The sequence below is a fragment of the Takifugu rubripes genome, chromosome 5, assembly GCF_901000725.2.
Source record: "Takifugu rubripes chromosome 5, fTakRub1.2, whole genome shotgun sequence".
Taxonomy (NCBI): domain Eukaryota; kingdom Metazoa; phylum Chordata; class Actinopteri; order Tetraodontiformes; family Tetraodontidae; genus Takifugu; species Takifugu rubripes.
The window spans coordinates 6,729,718-6,746,858 of NC_042289.1; the positions used below are offsets into that span (position 1 = coordinate 6,729,718).

The window sequence follows — 17,141 nt, forward strand, 5'->3', positions numbered from 1 at the left end:
AGTAGAATGAAACCAAACATCAAAACCTGTTTTAAAGCCCAAAATTTGTTTAAAACAATAATTTTAATCTAGTAATACAAGGTTGGAAACATTGTCACTGGCGTATTTCCCAGTCCCAGCTGTGCCTCTTCGTCCTGACTCCGCTCCGCTGGAGCGTCTGTTTCTACTGGAGGCGCAGGAGTCTTTCTCCGAGAGAAGAACATTGTTATGGGTAGTTGTTGGCGCTCTTTCTTTTTCTGAGCAAGAAGATTTTTATAAACGGATATGCCACCTTCGATTATATTTGAGAACTGCAATGAACGACTCGCAAAAAAAATCCGCGAAGCAGCGAAGCCGCGAAAGATGAACCGCGATATAGCGAGGGATCACTGTACTGCATTACATATTTTTCCCAAAAAGAATGAGCGTATCTTTCCGCAAGTCTTTCATTGGAGCAAATAACAGAAAGTGAAAGTAAAGTTCTCTGAAGCCTATTTAAACATCACAATCACTGGACACCCTTAGTCATTCTTTACAAGAGCAGAGAAGCAAAGGTAAGCTGGTCCAGTGTTTCTTTTTAGACGTTTTTGCTATAGTCTATTGTAACAAAGTAACACTATTCCACTATGGATGCAGCGGCGGCCAGCCATCAGAGGGCGCTGGGGCACCATCTTCTCTGTTAAGAAGGGGAAATTTAAAATCTATTTTTTAACAAATTCAGTCCTGTCGGTATGCACTAATGTGTGCTGATATTCATTAGGCACCAGCGTGGCGTCGCAGAATTGTACGGTCTTGGATTAAACATGAACTTGTGGGGATGACGGAGAAAATAATGAGCGTGGTGGAGCTTCCACCCAATTTTTATGAAAGGGTCAGGAAGGAAGAGAAAATCCGTGTCGGAGCTGTGACCCGACAAACCTTTTTGTCTCGCTGACACCCACACTTGATTTGTACAAATTCAGATTAAGCCTTTCTGTTAAGTTCTCAGGAATAAAAAATATTCACCAGCTGCCACTAAGGTGATTAACTTGGTTTCTTCTTTTAAGAGCCTTGTCACAACTGAAAGTGAAAGTTATTTACTGTCTGCTCCAGTTTCTCTTTGAGTTGCGCTTTACTTTAATAGCTCAGATCAACCTGTCTTTATCGTTCTGTGTAAAAAGAAAAAGAAAATACGAGGCAAATCATTGCAACCTTTCTGTATTTTATCATAGACAATTTTTATCAAAGGGTCAGGAAGGAAGAGAAAATCCGTGTCGGAGCTGTGACTCGACAAACCTTTTTTTCTCGCTGACACCCACACTTGATTTGTACAGATTCAGCTAAAGCCTTTCTGTTAAATTCTCAGGAATAAAAAAATATTTTAATGTGTTAATCTGTGTAAAAAGAAAATACGAGGCAAATCATTGCAACCTTTCTGTATTTTATCATAGACAATTCATTACTCAGAAACGTGATGTTTAATAGGGGTTAATAAGTATGCAAGTCTGATCCTCCTCTCCCCATTCATAAGTAAACAGCTTCCGAAGTTTGGCATTTATTGCCAAATATCACATTGTAGCAAAAGAGCAGAGCCTGTGCACCAGAACCAGGCGGTGGAGCCTTTCTTTACACCCCGCTTGTCGTGCCTCAACCAATGTTTTATTCAACAAACAACTGTAGCTCACATTGCTAAAGATGTTAATATTGGCGCTAATAGAAAGACGTCAGGCATGCCTGATCCTTGGGGGCCGCACCTCAAAATGTACAGGACATAAAAGGATCTGCTGCCAACATCCAGGTGTCAGATGCCAATGTTACACTTGGGCGGAACCCAGAATACAGACGGGGCTTGGGAAATCTCAAATTGAAACGTTTATTAACAATATTTACAGAGGGCAAGTGATACCCAAACGCGCCGCGGTGAATCGTGCGGAGAAACCCAACACGGAACGTTGCTCGTCGGTTTTTGAGTTTGAGACCTCGGAAGGAGTAAAGACACCAGGTTCATCCAAACAGGAACAGGGAAGTTGCAAAGTCTATGAACTCTCAGTTACCGACAGCACGATCTGACACTGGTCTACTGGTGTTGGACGCTTAGACTTCCAATCAAACTGATCAGCTGAAGTTGAGGCAGCAGCCAGCATGAGCTGGGGAAACAGGACTGCCACGCCGCCTGGTGGAAGCAAACAGCAACTGCAAAACGGACATAAAAAACTAGATCATGACAACCAAATCACTATTAAAGGGAACAAAAATTGTTTTTGAAAAAATGTGAAAATGTTCCATGATGTCTTCGTCAAATTTCTCTTTTACCAACAATTTAAAGAGATGTTAATTATTACAATACATTCAATTGTAATTTTTGATGTAAACTTCTCCACAGCTTTGAAGGTCTTTGACACGTTCTGTATTTATGTTTTTGTACGTTTTCAAGTTAATTAGCTGATCACTAACACATTTATACTATAGAATTTTGCTTGAAGAGCAGATAATTAGTGCATGTCTCTTCCACCACTTTAGTGAATTCATACATTCTCCCACTTTACAGGTGCAGTGATGGGGAGTAGTAAGTCCAATTCAATTTTTGTAAAATGAGCAATTGAACAATAAATGGATGGTATTTAATGTTTAGCAAAACAATATTGAAAATAAAACCAGAAAAACTGGACACAATATTTAACCCAAAACCTTCAAATACAAATTTGCTGGTTGTCTGACCTTTGTCCCAATTTGATTAACATATTTTATCTTTTTAGCATTTTCTCAGCCATGGAGGGAAATGCCAAAGTGAGTAACAAATCTGAGTGTTGATGCAGTTTCTCAGTTAAACTGACTGTTTTTAAGAAGCTCAAATAAAAATTTGTATCAAATGCAGGAACAACAGAGGAAATCTGGACTATGTGAAAAAGTACCAACCCAGAAACGTTGACGTCCAACATCTCAGAGTTTTGCTGCATGGACCAGTTGGTGCTGGAAAGTCCAGTTTCATCAACTCTGTTGACAGTGTTTTACAAGGTGAAATCACTGGCCGAGCTCTCACAGATGGAAATCTGGTTGAAGGCAGCTTCACCAAGAAAGTAAGAAGATTAAAGAATGACTTGAACTAACTTTAACAATCTAACAGAATTTTTACAAAACACTGAATCTCTTTCACCCCAAAATACTGAATATTTTCCATGTTTTGTTTACAATGGAGTTTAAATTTTAAAAACATGTTCATAAGTGTGTCAGGATGATAGTCAGTAATATAACGTGTATAATGAAAAATATGGGCAACACTCAACAACTGAGACGTGGTCTAAAATTTTCATCTGTAAACAATGAATATTAATCTTTTTGTGTGTCTCTGACTTTTGTGCTTGTGTTCTGATGCATAACCAAAGGTAAGATCATCAAAAGGGAGATTTCAATATGAGAAGTAAGATAAAGATACAATCAAAATGGAAATGTTTAAAAGGATTTGCTGTCCAAAATTCCAGGAAATGGAGTCCAACTAGAACACAGGAGACAATTAGACCCAGGAGAGATGAGAAACAGACAAAACAGGAGAAGAGACAAAGCAACAAAGACACACAGACAGATCTCAGAGTTTGTGTGTTCATGTTTGATATAATAGCAACGTTAACTGGAGATTCTTTTTTACAGTACAAAAACTACAAAATCACTCGACAGTCTGATCCAAACAGCCATTATTGCGTCTCTTTTAATGACATCGTCGGCCTTGAGGAAAACAGAGGAGTTCATGTTGATGACATCATCCTGGCCCTAAAAGGACACGTGAGAGATGGTTATAAGGTACAATCACCTCATATTTGATATCAGTCATCTTTCATATATCAGTTGTATCACTGAAACTCACCAAAGTGCATCAGGTACATTTTGTAGTGAACTACTGATGACTTTTAGGTTCAAATGTTTTCCTGGTCACACAGCATTGTTTATGAGAAGAAAAGAAGTAATTGTGTTATTTTCCAGTTCAATCCATTATCTCCTCTAAATGAAGGTGATGAAGGTTACAACCCCTCCCCCAATCTGCAAGACCGAGTCCACGTCCTGGTTTCTGTCATTCCTGCTGATGGTGCAGTTATGATAACTGATGAAATGGTGAATAAGATGAGAAAGATCAGAAGAGCTGCAAGTGACATGGGTGAGTCTCAGTGTGGTGTTGATTTCAGATTTCCTTTTTACCAGAGGAAATGTGATCATTCATCACCTCAGTAATGACCCTGACTGGTCTGACACCTGTAAATCCATGTTGGCTATTCAGAGCTAGAAATGCTCTGGATTAATAATCTACAGACTCAGTGTTGAACAACACACTTCATTTGTGTTTTGTTCAGGAATCCCACAGCTGGCCATTATCACTAAAGGTGACAAAGCCTGTCCAGCTGTGAAAGACAAGGTGGAAAATCTTTACAAGAGCAAATACCTGAAGCAAAAGGTGATTTAATTGATGATTTCTGGACTATCTTTGGTTGTTTATGATGTTAGATGACATGTTTGAAATGTAATTTTTGCACTTCAGGTTGATGAATTGTGTGTCACCGTGGGGATTCCACTCAACTGCATCTTTCTGGTGAAGAACTATGATACAGTAACCAACATCAAAGATAATGTTGATGCACCAATTCTCTGTGCACTGAGACAGATCATCAGCTTTGGAGAAAGGTTCCTCAATGACCAACAAAATAACATGTAACATCATTTAAACTAATCAAAACCCTGACATTAATATTTTTATGGTACAATTAATACAAAGTCACATTGCATGAATAAAAATAACATTATGAAGTGATTGAAATGAAGGCTAAAAATCTTTTTGCAATAACGTATTATCTAAGAAACAATATATGCAATTAACAGCATGTTTAAATCTTGAGTGTACTGGATTGATTTATTTTTTTGTATCATTTGGCAATGGTAAGAAAATAAAAGCTTTTTGAGGCTCCAGGCCCTATCTTCTCCACTTTCTTCGACGTTTAATTTAGATTCCACATACAGTGTCTTTCACCAGGCTCATCCATGCATACAAGGGGTGTTTGCAAGCATGTTTTAGAGATATTATGATGCTATCAGTTTCTCTCGATAAGCATGACCCCGAGACAAATAACGGTGGGATGGAGTAAATTCCCTTTTAAGAGGAAAATACCTTAAGCAGGTCCAGGGTAATATGAGGAGACCCTCCCGCTGATGGCTGGTTGGAAAAAGGAGGAGAAAGTAAGGTGAGAGTGACAGCAGCAGGAGAGAAGGAGATGATGTACAACAATCAACCTTGACAGTGTCAAGCCTCAAATACAGTGTTGATCCACCAACAGTCTGTTCACTGGGAAAACTGTCTCATCGATTACAAAAGTATGCAGTTTGAGTTGGACATTTACCTCCTTGTAAAGAACCAGGCTCACTCCAACAGAGAAGCTTTTCAACAAGGATACCCTGGACTTCTTTTGATATTGGATATGCAGAGCACTTATAGATAAGTCCTTGCTATTCTGTAAAATATGTTTCTGTTCATAGCTGCAGTCACTTGAAGAAAGGAGCCATCTTTTTCAGAGGCCTTATTTCCTTTTCTGTGCTCCAAATTACTTTTTTTAACTATGAAAAATTGGTTTCCAAATAGGTTTTTCTTACCTTTTAGGGTGTTTACAAAGTTGTTATCTTGCTATCTTATCCAGCACTTAATTTAACAATTACTGTATTTTGATGAAAACATGTAGAGTAAAAGTTTGATCTCACCTTAGTTGTGGCACATTGAGAGAAAGGACACAGAGACCTTGTTGACTTTGTGGGTTTGCCAGTGTACTTTTGCAGGGGCCAAGTAAACAAATGTTTTAATTTCATTTTGAATATGTCATAAAATTAAAATTAGCTTGAACTGACTAATAAAAATAAGATCAGGAAACCAATTATAGAAACCTTGTTTTTCTTTTTAATTTATTTAATATTGTAGCGTGTTGGGGAGGGTCAGAGTGGGCAATTCCCAGCATGCTTTGTAGCAGTGTGTTCTGTGGGTTCAGGTTTGTGTTAACCCTGTTTTTATTTGTTTTAAATGTTCTCCTTTGTGACTTTCAATGTTAATGTTCTATTTATTGAGTTCTGGTCGTTAATGTGTTTAATTACTGTTTTAATTATTGTTTGCACTTGGACACCATAAGCGAAGTTATGTATGTACCTGGACTGTACTCTGAATGACACCCCATGCAGAGCCCTGGTGGATACGGGGTCCACCATTTTGCTGGTCCGGCCTGGAACGCTACCTGGTACAGAGGGCCCGAGACCGCGGGGTTGGAAACCCACTAAGCTTTGTATAGCCACAGTCACCGGTAAGCGCGCCAGAATGCGGGGCGAAGGATCTCTCCAGGTATGTGTTGCTAATCGCACAATTGATCACGAGTTCTTGCTGGCCAACATACAAGACCCCTGCATCATCGGCTGGATCTGCTAGCCAAGTGGGAGGCTGTGGTCGACCTTCCCAGGACTACACTTTACCTGGGTTCTGAGGCCGTTACGCTTCACCCTACCTGTGAGAAGGGACTGAGACAAGCGCCCTCTCCACAGCCAAGCACTCGGGTCCCCTCCATGCAACCACCACCAGCCAGAGTCAAGGGAGCGTCCACATCATCATTGCCACCCCAAGTGCCATCAGGTGAGACTAAGCAAGCTGTTGATGACCTGTACCTGAGAAGTTGTGAGGGCCTACAGGCGGACCAGACATGCAAGCTTCGGGAGCTGCTGGAGCGGTTCGCCGACATCTTTGCAGCCAGGGATGAGGACTGTACACACACGAGTCTGGTACAACATGAGATCAACACTGGTGATGCTCACCCCATCCGTGTCCGCCCCCGTCGCCTGCCGCTGGCCAAGCAGACTGCAGCTAAAGAAAAGATCAAAGAGATGGTAGGTGCAGGCATCATCGAACCCTCCAGTAGCCCTTGGGCATCTCCCGCTGTCCTGGTAAGGAAAAAAGATGACACTTGGCGGTTCTGTGTTGACTATCGCCACCTTAACGATGTCACCCTCAACGACTCCTATCCACTACCCCGTGTGGATGATGCCCTTGATTACATCGCAGGGTCCTGCTGGTTCAGCTCCCTTGATCTTCGCAGCGGCTATTGGCAGGTGGAGTTGGCACCGGATGCACGCCCAAAGACCGCCTTTTCCATTGGCCAGGGGCTGTGGCAATTTAAAGTCATGCCTTTCGGCCTCTGCAATGCTCTGGCCACCTTCGAGCGCCTTATGGAGAGGGTCCTGGCTGGAATTCCTCGAAGTCACTGTGTCGTCTACTTGGATGACCTCCTCTCCCACGCTGCTGATTTCGAGAGTGCTGTGACCAACTTGGAGGTGGTCTTCCACGCCATTCGCCGGGCTGGGCTGCGTCTCCATCCTAAGAAGTGTCACCTTTTCCGACGAGAGACATCCTTCTTGGGCCATGTCGTCAGTGCAGCAGGAGTGTCTACTGACCCTGCTAAGGTAGCCGCTGTGAGAGACTTGCCTGTCCCCCAAAATGTTGGACAACTGCGGAGCTTCCTGGGTCTGGCCTCCTACTATCGACGGTTCGTCAAGGACTTCGCCACCATTGCCAGCCCACTACATCGGCTGACCCAGAAAGGCCAAGTCTTTCAGTGGAGTGAGGACTGTGCTGACGCCTTCGAGCAGCTCCGCTCAGCACTTGTTGGGGCCCCCGTATTGTCCTATCCAGATCCCCAACTACCATTCATTGTGGATACCGACGCCAGCAATGTGGGACTTGGAGCCGTGCTGTCCCAGGAGGGAGAGAATGGTGAGCAGGTCATCGCGTACTACAGTCGCTCCCTCAACCAACCAGAGAGGAATTATTGTGTCACTCATCGAGAACTGCTGGCTGTCGTCCTCGGGCTCCGTCACTTCAGGCCATACCTTTACGGGAGAAGATTTCTCCTGCGCACCGATCATGCCTCTCTCACATGGCTATTAAACTTTAAGGAGCCAGAGGGACAGCTTGCACGATGGTTAGAGACGCTACAGGATTACGACTTCGAAATCCGCCACCGGCCTGGCTGTCATCATGCCAATGCAGATGCTTTGTCCCGACGCCCTTGTGAAATGGAACAGTGTTGGTACTGCCAGCGTGTGGAGGACCGAGGTACCGCGAACCCACCGGTATCCGCCCTGCAACCCCTCCCCTTGGATGACGAGAGTGGGCCCCAGGTCTCAGCCCAAACAACAGCTGTCAATGATGGTTTGGAAACCGTCGATCTCCAGCAGCTCCAGCTTGACCAGAGCCAAGACCCTGTCCTCTCTCGGGTCCAAGATTGATAGAGACCGGCCAACGGCCAGCATGGAATATAGTGTCAGCACTGGACCCTGAGACCAAGGCTCTCTATTCCCAGTGGACCAGCCTCATCATTCGTGATGGCCTCCTCCATCGTCGTTGGCAGACCCCTGGGGGCCACCGAGATATCTTCCAGCTCCTGGTCCCCCGCCAACTACGCCCCAGGGTCCTTCAGCTTGTCCATGGCTCAGTGGGGGCAGCTCACTTTGGAGTAACCAAGACTCTACACCGGCTTAGGTCACGCTTCTACTGGCCGGGGTGTCGTCAGGACGTAGAGCTCTACGTTCATCGGTGTGACCCTTGCACTGTCCAGAAGGGACCGACTCGGCGTTCGCACGCTCCCCTGCAGCAGTACCAGGTGGGGGCCCCAATGGAGTGTGTGGGTGTAGACATCCTGGGCCCCTTTCCTACCACTGACCAAGGGAACCGCTATGTCCTTGTGGCCATGGACTACTTTACCAAGTGGCCTGAGGCGTATGCCGTTCCTGATCAGAGCGCATCCACCACCGCTGAGCACCTGGTCAATGAGATGTTCTGCCGCTTTGGTGTGCCAGAGGAACTGCACAGTGACCAGGGTCGCAACTTTGAAGCAAAAGTGTTCAGTGAGGTCTGCCGGAGGCTCGGCATCAAGAAGACCCGGACCACACCATTACATCCCCAGAGCGATGGACTGGTCGAACGCTTCAACCACACCCTGGCCACCCAGCTTGCAATCCTGACCATCTCATTGTAGAGGACAAGACCTTGCCCCTGGGGAGCAGGTATGGGTATACAGCCCTGAGAGGAAGAAGGGCCTTTCCCCTAAAATGATGGGCCAGTGGGTGGGACCTTGTACGGTGCTCGAGAGACTGTCAGATGTGGTGTACCGGGTGCGGCTAGTCAAAAGGAACTATGTGGTGGTGCTCCACCGTGACAGGCTCGCACCCTATCGCCATTTGGCCCAATCTGGGGTCTGAGGACCAGCCCACTCACTCGCCCACTCCACCTCCTGGAACCACCACTGGGCTTTCCGAGAACACACGGCGACAGCGCCGGCTCCCTCACCACCTCAGGGACTTTGTCATGGGTTGCTGGGGACAGCTAACCACCTAGGTGGGGGCAGTGTAGCGTGTTGGGGAGGGTCAGAGTGGGCAATTCCCAGCATGCTTTGTAGCAGTGTGTTCTGTGGGTTCAGGTTTGTGTTAACCCTGTTTTTATTTGTTTTAAATGTTCTCCTTTGTGACTTTCAATGTTAATGTTCTATTTATTGAGTTCTGGTCGTTAATGTGTTTAATTACTGTTTTAATTATTGTTTGCACTTGGACACCATAAGCGAAGTTATGTGTGTCATTGAAGACTTCCCTTTGTTCGTGTGTTTTCTGGGTGTGTTTAATAAAGTGGCTCTTTCTGCTATTGAATAGCAGAATAAGCTGGCAGAAGTCTGTGTCTGAGTTCTTCCGGAACCCGAGCTCGCCACAATATTGTCTTCAACTTGCAAAAAAAAAAAAAACTTCCTGCCTCACAAAATTCTGAAAAGGAATCAAAAGTGAAAGCAAAATTTCACCGAGTTGTACCGTTAAAATCGTTGTGTGGATCAGTCGCCCTTTACAAAGGAATAAAGGTAAGGGCTCTAGTTTTTCTTTTTAGACAACGTGTATGGACAAAGGTCACCAAAATGTTGATCTAATCTTTTCCAAAGGCTTTTAGGTGTTTGGAAAACTTTTTAAAAAAAATTAGAACTGGGTTACCAAAAAACGGTTCACCACAATCCGAATAAATGGTTCGCTAAAAATCGGTCTTTTGATATAATTTGTTTTTTCATCTTTGGTGCAGAGATCAGCGCGGTATTCGCCCAGCGAGTCTCGCTCGAATACGTCGCTGAAGGCATCGTCAGCGACTTCAAAAGCTGATGTCGGGACGTAAATTGAATTTAACAAACACGAGGAAAAGCACAAGCTGGAAAAAACAAACAACAACAACATCAAAAATCGACATTCAAGACATCTTACATCACGCAAGACTAGCTTTGTTGATACCAAGGCTGCTTCTCTGCACCACACAATAAAACAAAAATAAGTTGTACTAAAAGATCGATTTGGAGGTTTAAAAGTTGATAGCAAAGCATTTATAGGTCGATGAAGTGATTTTTCTTTACCCATACCTTCTGCAAATTAATCAACTGATTTTTTAAACACAATTAAAAAGCAGAAAGGAGCAGATTATTTGTGCATGTCGTTCAACCACTTAATATAGTCTCTCAATTTACAGGTGCCGTGATGGGACAAAGTAAGTCTATTTCCAAATAGAAAGCCCAAAAGAGAGAATATTAACTGGATATTGTTTGATGTTTAGCAAAACAATCACGGAAAACTACACATAAGATTTAACTCACCGACCACAAATAAAATTTTGCCTGATGTTCGTTTAAACAAACAGGTTTGGTCACTTCGCCATGGAGGGAAATGCCAACGTGAGTAGCAAATCTGAGTGTTGATGCAGTTTCACAGTTAAACTGACTGTTTTTAAGAAGCTCAAATAAAAATTTGTATCAAATGCAGGAACAACAGAGAAAATCTCAGCTTTGTCAAACATTATGAACCTAAAAACACTGACGTCCAACATCTCAGAGTTTTGGTGCATGGACCAGTTGGTGCTGGAAAGTCCAGTTTCATCAATTCTGTTGACACTGTTTTACGACGTAAAATCACTGGCCGAGCTCTCGCAGATGGAAATCTGGTTGAAGGCAGCTTCACCAAGAAAGTAAGAAGATCAAAGAATGACTACGATAAGCTTTATCAATTTAACAGTTTCAAATAGAAAATGAAGGAAACAGATAAAATACAAATCTACTGATTACAACAATTCTTTTCATTTAAGTTTATTGAGAAAGATCAGTTGAGAACATCAGCTAAAATCAAGGCCAAGACTGGAAACTTAAATGAAGACACAAACTCAGGATTGTTGCTTTCTGAAGGAAAGACTCACACTCTTCCTCTGGAAACCACTTTGGTTTGAAACGTTCTCCTGTGTGAACAACATTCAGGCTCCCAACAGATGAGAAAAGAATTGTGCTTCAGCTCCGCTGGTGTGTGAGAACAAGCTGCAACAACTCCAAAGCAGGGCTGTTAGAAAAGAAGAACTTCATTTTACTGTCTCGTCCGTGAAAGAGACAACAGATTTCTCTGTCACTGCTGAGTCTGTAATTTAGCCTGAAACCCCAGAAAAGATGAGGGACAAGTTGATCTGTGTGATCCAGTTTGATACAATAACATTAACTGGAGATTCTTTTTTATAGTACGAAAACTACAGATTCACTCGACAGTCAGATCCAAACAGCCATTATTGCATCTCTATTAATGACATCGTCGGCCTTGAGGAAGGTAGAGGAGCTCATGTTGATGACATCATCCTGGCCCTAAAAGGACACGTGAGAGATGGTTATGAGGTACAATCACCTCATATTTGATATCTGAACATTTTAGAGCTGAATATGTTTTCTCTTAAAAACACAGTAAGTAATTGTGTTATTTTCCAGTTCAGTCCATCATCTCCTCTGAAAGAAGGTGATGAAGGTTACAACCCCTCCCCCACTCTGCAAGACCGAGTCCACGTCCTGGTTTCTGTCGTTTCTGCTGATGGTACAGTTATGTTAAGTGATGTTATGGTGAATAAGATGAGAAAGATCAGAAGAGCTGCCAGTGACATGGGTGAGTCTTATTGTGGTGTTCATTTCAGATTTCCTTTTTACCAGTTCAAATGTGATCATTCATGACCTCAGTAATGACCCTGACTGGTCTGACACCTGTAAGTCCATGTTGGCTATTCAGAGCTAGAAATGCTCTGGATTAATAATCCACAGACTCAGTGTTGAACAACACACTTCAGGCCCATATAGAGATTCTGTTTTAGCCTCTAATGTGGTTTGTACTGATGGATCAGCCTTTAATTGAATGTTGTGATTGTGTTTTAGTAGCTCCCCCTGGTGGACAATATTCTCCTCAGCTCGGTTAGGCCCAGCTGTCTGCCTGTTATCCTGGTGGGTTCTGAGTCCAAACAAGTTCAGGTTCTGATTCAGTTTGTGTGTTTTGTTCAGGAATCCCAGAGCTGGCCATTATCACTAAAGGTGACAAAGCCTGTCCTGCTGTGAAAGACAATGTGGAAAATCTTTACAAGAGCAAAAACCTGAAGCAAAAGGTGATTTAATTGATGATTTCCGTGTTTTCTATGGATCATCATGATGTTACTGTTGCTATGACATGTTGTTTGAAGTGAAAACTATTTTTTTGCACTTTAGTTTGATGGATTGTGTGTCAGGCTGGGGTTTCCATCCAACTGTGTCTTTCTGGTGAAGAACTATGATAAAGAAACCAGCCTCAAAGATGATGTTGATGCACCAATTCTCTGTGCACTGAGACAGATCATCAGCGTTGGAGACAACTTTCTCAATGATAAAACACGTAAATTAATTTGAACTCATCAATACCTGAACTGAGGTCTTGTTGAAATTATTGTGAAGCATGAGTAGAAAAACAAAAACAAAATTAATAAAAAATTGAAATGAAAGTTAATCACTAGGTTTTTTTTGAAACCCCTATTAATCAAAAATGCATGCAATTATAATCACATCCTATATTTATATCTTCACAAATCAGTCAGCAGGTAATTTTAACACTTTAAAGTACAGAATTTAGTAAAAGAGCAGATTATCTTTGCACATGTCTCTCACCAATTTAATAAATCAATAAATTCTCTCTTTACAGGAGCAGTGATTGGACAAAGTAAGTCTATTTCAAATTTACCACAATGAGCAATAAAATAATAAATGGACAATATTTGATGATTATCAAAATAATGATGAAATAAATAATAAAACTGCACATCTGGTTTACCCCAAAACCTAAAAATGCATTTTTATTTGATGTTTCAAACAGGTTTGTCTCAATGTTCGTTAACATATTTTATCTTTTTAGCAATTTCTCAGCCATGGAGGGAAATGCCAGCGTGAGTAGCAAATCTGAGTGTTGATGCAGTTTCACAGTTAAACTGACTGTTTTTAAGAAGCTCAAATAAAAATTTGTATCAAATGCAGGAACAACAGAGAAAATCTGGACTTTGTCAAAACTTACCAACCCAGAAACGCTGACGTCCAACATCTCAGAGTTTTGCTGCATGGACCAGTTGGTGCTGGAAAGTCCGGTTTCATCAACTCTGTTGACACTGTTTTACAAGGTGAAATCACTGGCCGAGCTCTCGCAGATGGAAATCTTTCTGAAGGCACCTTTACCAAGAAAGTAAGAAGATTAAAGAAAAACAACTATAAGCTTTAACAATTTAACAGTTTCAAATTGGACGTGAATGAAACAGATAAAATACAAATCTACAGATTACAGCAATTCTTTTCATTGAAGTTTATTGAGAAAGATCAGTTGAGAACATCAGCTAAAATCAAGGCCAAGACTGGAAACTTAAATGAAGACACGAACTCAGGATTGTTGCTTTCTGAAGGAAAGACTCACACTCTTCCTCTGGAAACCACTTTGGTTTGAAACGTTCTCCTGTGTGAACAACATTCAGGCTCCCAACAGATGAGAAAAGAATTGTGCTTCAGCTCCGCTGGTGTGTGAGAACAAGCTGCAACAACTCCAAAGCAGGGCTGTTAGAAAAGAAGAACATCATTTTACTGTCTCGTCCGTGAAAGAGACAACAGATTTCTCTGTCCCTGCTGAGTCTGTAATTTAGCCTGAAACCCCAGAAAAGATGAGGGACAAGTTGATCTGTGTGATCCAGTTTGATAAAATAACATTAACGGGAGATTCTTTTTTACAGTACAAAAACTACAGATTCACTCGACAGTCAGATCCAAACAGCCATTATTGCGTCTCTTTTAATGACATCGTCGGCCTTGAGGAAAGTAGAGGAGCTCATGTTGATGACATCATCCTGGCCCTAAAAGGACACGTGAGAGATGGTTATGAGGTACAAACACCTCATATTTGATATCTGAACATTTTAGAGCTGGATATGTTTTCTCTGAAAAACACACATTTTATTAAACAAAATTGTTAATATTGCTGTGTTATTTTCCAGTTCAATCCATCATCTCTGAAAGAAGGTGATGAAGGTTACAACCCCTCCCCCACTCTGCGAGACCGAGTCCACGTCCTGGTTTCTGTCATTCCTGCTGATGGTGCAGTTATATTAAGTGATGTTATGGTGAAGAAGATGAGAAGGATCAGAAGAGCTGCAAGTGACATGGGTGAGTCTCAGTGTGGTGTTCATTTCAGATTTCCTTTTTACCAGAGGAAATGTGATCATTTATGACCTCGGTAATGACCCTGACTGGTCTGACACCTGTAAATCCATGTTGGCTATTCAGAGCTAGAAATGCTCTGGATTAATAATCCACAGACTCAGTGTTGAACAACACACTTCAGGCCCATATAGAGATTCTGTCTTAGCCTCTAATGTGGTTTGTACTGATGGATCAGCCTTTAATTGAATGTTGTGATTGTGTTTTAGTAGCTCCCCCTGGTGGACAATATTCTCCTCAGCTCGGTTAGGCCCAGCTGTCTGCCTGTTATCCTGGTGGGTTCTGAGTCCAAACAAGTTCAGGTTCTGATTCAGTTTGTGTGTTTTGTTCAGGAATCCCACAGCTGGCCATTATCACTAAAGGTGACAAAGCCTGTCCAGCTGTGAACGAGAATGTGGAAAATCTTTACAAGAGCAAATACCTGAAGCAAAAGGTGATTTAATTGATGATTTCTGGACAATCTTTGGTTGTTTATGATGTTAGATGACATGTTTGAATGTAATATTTGCACTTCAGGTTGATGGATTGTGTGTCACTCTGGGGATTCCACTCAACTGCATCTTTCTGGTGAAGAACTATGACGTAGTACCCAACATCAAAGATAATGTTGATGCACCAATTCTCTGTGCACTGAGACAGATCATCAGCTTTGGAGAAAGGTTCCTCAATGACCAACAAAATAACATGTAACATCATTTAAACTAATCAAAACCCTGACATTAATATTTTTATGGTACAATTATTGCAAAGTCACATTGCATAAATAAAAAGAACATTATGAAGTGATTGAAATGAAGGCTAAAAATGTTTTTGCAATAACGTATTATCTAAGAAACAATATATGTAATTAACAGCATGTTTAAATCTTGAGTGTACTGGATTGATTTTTCTTTTGTATCATTTGGCAATGGTAAGAAAATAAAAGCTTTTTGAGGCTCCAGGCCCAAGCTTCTCCACTTTCTTCGATGTTTAATTTAGATTCCACATACAGTGTCTTTCACCAGGCTCATCCGTGCATACAAGGGGTGTTTGCAAGCATGTTTTAGAGATATTATGATGCTATCAGTTTCTCTCGATAAGCATGACCCCGAGACAAATAACGGTGGGATGGAGTAAATTCCCTTTTAAGAGGAAAATACCTTAAGCAGGTCCAGGGTCATATGAGGAGACCCTCCCGCTGATGGCTGGTTGAGAAAAGGAGGAGAAAGTAAAGTGAGAGTGACAGCAGCAGGAGAGAAGGAGATGATGTACAACAATCAACCTTGACAGTGTCAAGCCTCAAATACAGTGTTGATCCACCAACAGTCTGTTCACTGGGAAAACTGTCTCATCGATTACAAAAGTATGCAGTTTGAGTTGGACATTTACCTCCTTGTAAAGAACCTGGCTCACTCCAACAGAGAAGCTTTTCAACAAGGATAACCTGGACTTCTTCTGATATTGGATATGCAGAGCACTCATAGATACCGTAATCAATCAATATAGTGACAATCAAATGAATCAAAGTCTGTTCCAATCAAAATTGTTTCTAGGTGCTTTACAGAATCCCAGGGTCTGACCCCCAACAAGCAACAGTGGCAAGGAAAAACTCCCCTTTAACAGGAAGAAACCTTGAGCAGGACCAGGCTCATATCAGGGAACCCTCCTGCTGATGGGGGGCTGGGTAGAGAGAGAGGAGAAGTTCATATTCTGATTCAGTTTGTGTTTTGTTCAGGAATCCCACAGCTGGCCATTATCACTAAAGGTGACAAAGCCTGTCCAGCTGTGAAAGACAATGTGGAAAATCTTTACAAGAGCAAATACCTGAAGCAATGGATCATCATGTTGTTACTGTTGCTATGACATGTTGTTTGAAGTGTAAACTATATGTTTGCACTTTAGGTTGATGGATTGTGTGTCAGGCTGGGGATTCCCTCCAACTGTGTCTTTCTGGTGAAGAACTATTCTATAGAAACCAGCAAGATGATGTTGATGCACCAAGTCTCTGTGCACTGAGTCAGATCATCAGTTTTGGAGACGACTTCATCTATGATGTGGAAATAAACATGTAAAATAATTTGAACCAATGAAAACCTGATCTTAATTGTTCTCGGAGAATGGACTGAATTAGCAATCCCACAACCTTCATCTTTGCTTTGTCTGAAATCCATTTTGGACTTGACTGTTAAGGCTAGAGAATTTCAATGTTGCCCGTTGTCCCAATTCCCGAACCTGTATTCGTCCAATAATTCATCCATACCTCTTTCCTGTATTGTGTTGCCACTTCATCGATTCTTTGGCTTGTGCTGAGACCAGTTCTTTATTCTCTATTGTTGCATCGCAATATTCTCGAGTGTGTCACTGTTGATCCGTGCGTTCTCTGAATGAAGACTCTAAGGAGAAAAATGCCAATTTCAAAATGTATTTAGCAAATAGAATCAATTCAACATACAAATATTACGGCGCACCGGGCCAGTTCAAAGCCCTACAACCAAACCATCCCTCGACCCAGTCTTTTATAGAAACAAATTGGCAAATCATTGATGCTAATCCAGGCCAATGTTGTCCCCTGATTGGATGACTCGTCTTCTGCTTCCAGTTCCATTG

General features: G+C 42.1%; 2 protein-coding genes and 1 long non-coding RNA gene across 5 annotated transcripts; 2 read left to right on the top strand and 1 right to left on the bottom strand.

Annotated features, from left to right (window-relative positions):
- Positions 1-1,479: 1,479 nt before the first annotated feature.
- LOC115250014 (uncharacterized) lies at positions 1,480-13,523 on the bottom strand. 2 transcript variants are annotated; one of them, XR_003888593.1, is made up of 3 exons: positions 13,372-13,523; positions 2,013-2,151; positions 1,480-1,937 (listed from the first exon to the last, which is right to left on the bottom strand). It is a non-coding gene; the product is annotated as an uncharacterized lncRNA (long non-coding RNA). The 2 variants fall into 2 exon arrangements; XR_003888592.1 differs by lacking the exon at positions 13,372-13,523 and adding an exon at positions 10,638-10,695.
- On the top strand, positions 2,500-4,910 carry LOC101065512 (interferon-induced protein 44-like). The gene is made up of 7 exons (XM_029836876.1): positions 2,500-2,524; positions 2,715-2,745; positions 2,834-3,035; positions 3,604-3,753; positions 3,934-4,105; positions 4,299-4,399; positions 4,484-4,910. Exons 1-7 carry the CDS (start codon positions 2,515-2,517, stop codon positions 4,655-4,657), a joined length of 840 nt encoding a protein of 279 aa, XP_029692736.1. The 5' UTR covers positions 2,500-2,514; the 3' UTR covers positions 4,658-4,910.
- On the top strand, positions 9,748-16,509 carry LOC101072438 (interferon-induced protein 44-like). Of its 2 annotated transcripts, XM_029836873.1 has the most exons (15): positions 9,751-9,866; positions 10,514-10,531; positions 10,682-10,715; positions 10,804-11,005; positions 11,541-11,690; positions 11,781-11,952; positions 12,339-12,439; positions 12,540-12,702; positions 13,006-13,023; positions 13,216-13,246; positions 13,335-13,536; positions 14,072-14,221; positions 14,333-14,501; positions 14,888-14,988; positions 15,072-15,511. In XM_029836873.1, the coding sequence occupies exons 2-15, from the start codon at positions 10,522-10,524 to the stop codon at positions 15,243-15,245; spliced, it is 1,677 nt and encodes a 558-aa protein (XP_029692733.1). In that variant the 5' UTR covers positions 9,751-9,866; positions 10,514-10,521; the 3' UTR covers positions 15,246-15,511. The 2 variants fall into 2 exon arrangements, with proteins under 2 accessions (XP_029692734.1, XP_029692733.1); XM_029836874.1 differs by lacking the exons at positions 14,888-14,988; positions 15,072-15,511 and adding an exon at positions 16,270-16,509 and having other exon boundaries at positions 9,748-9,866.
- Positions 16,510-17,141: the final 632 nt, after the last annotated feature.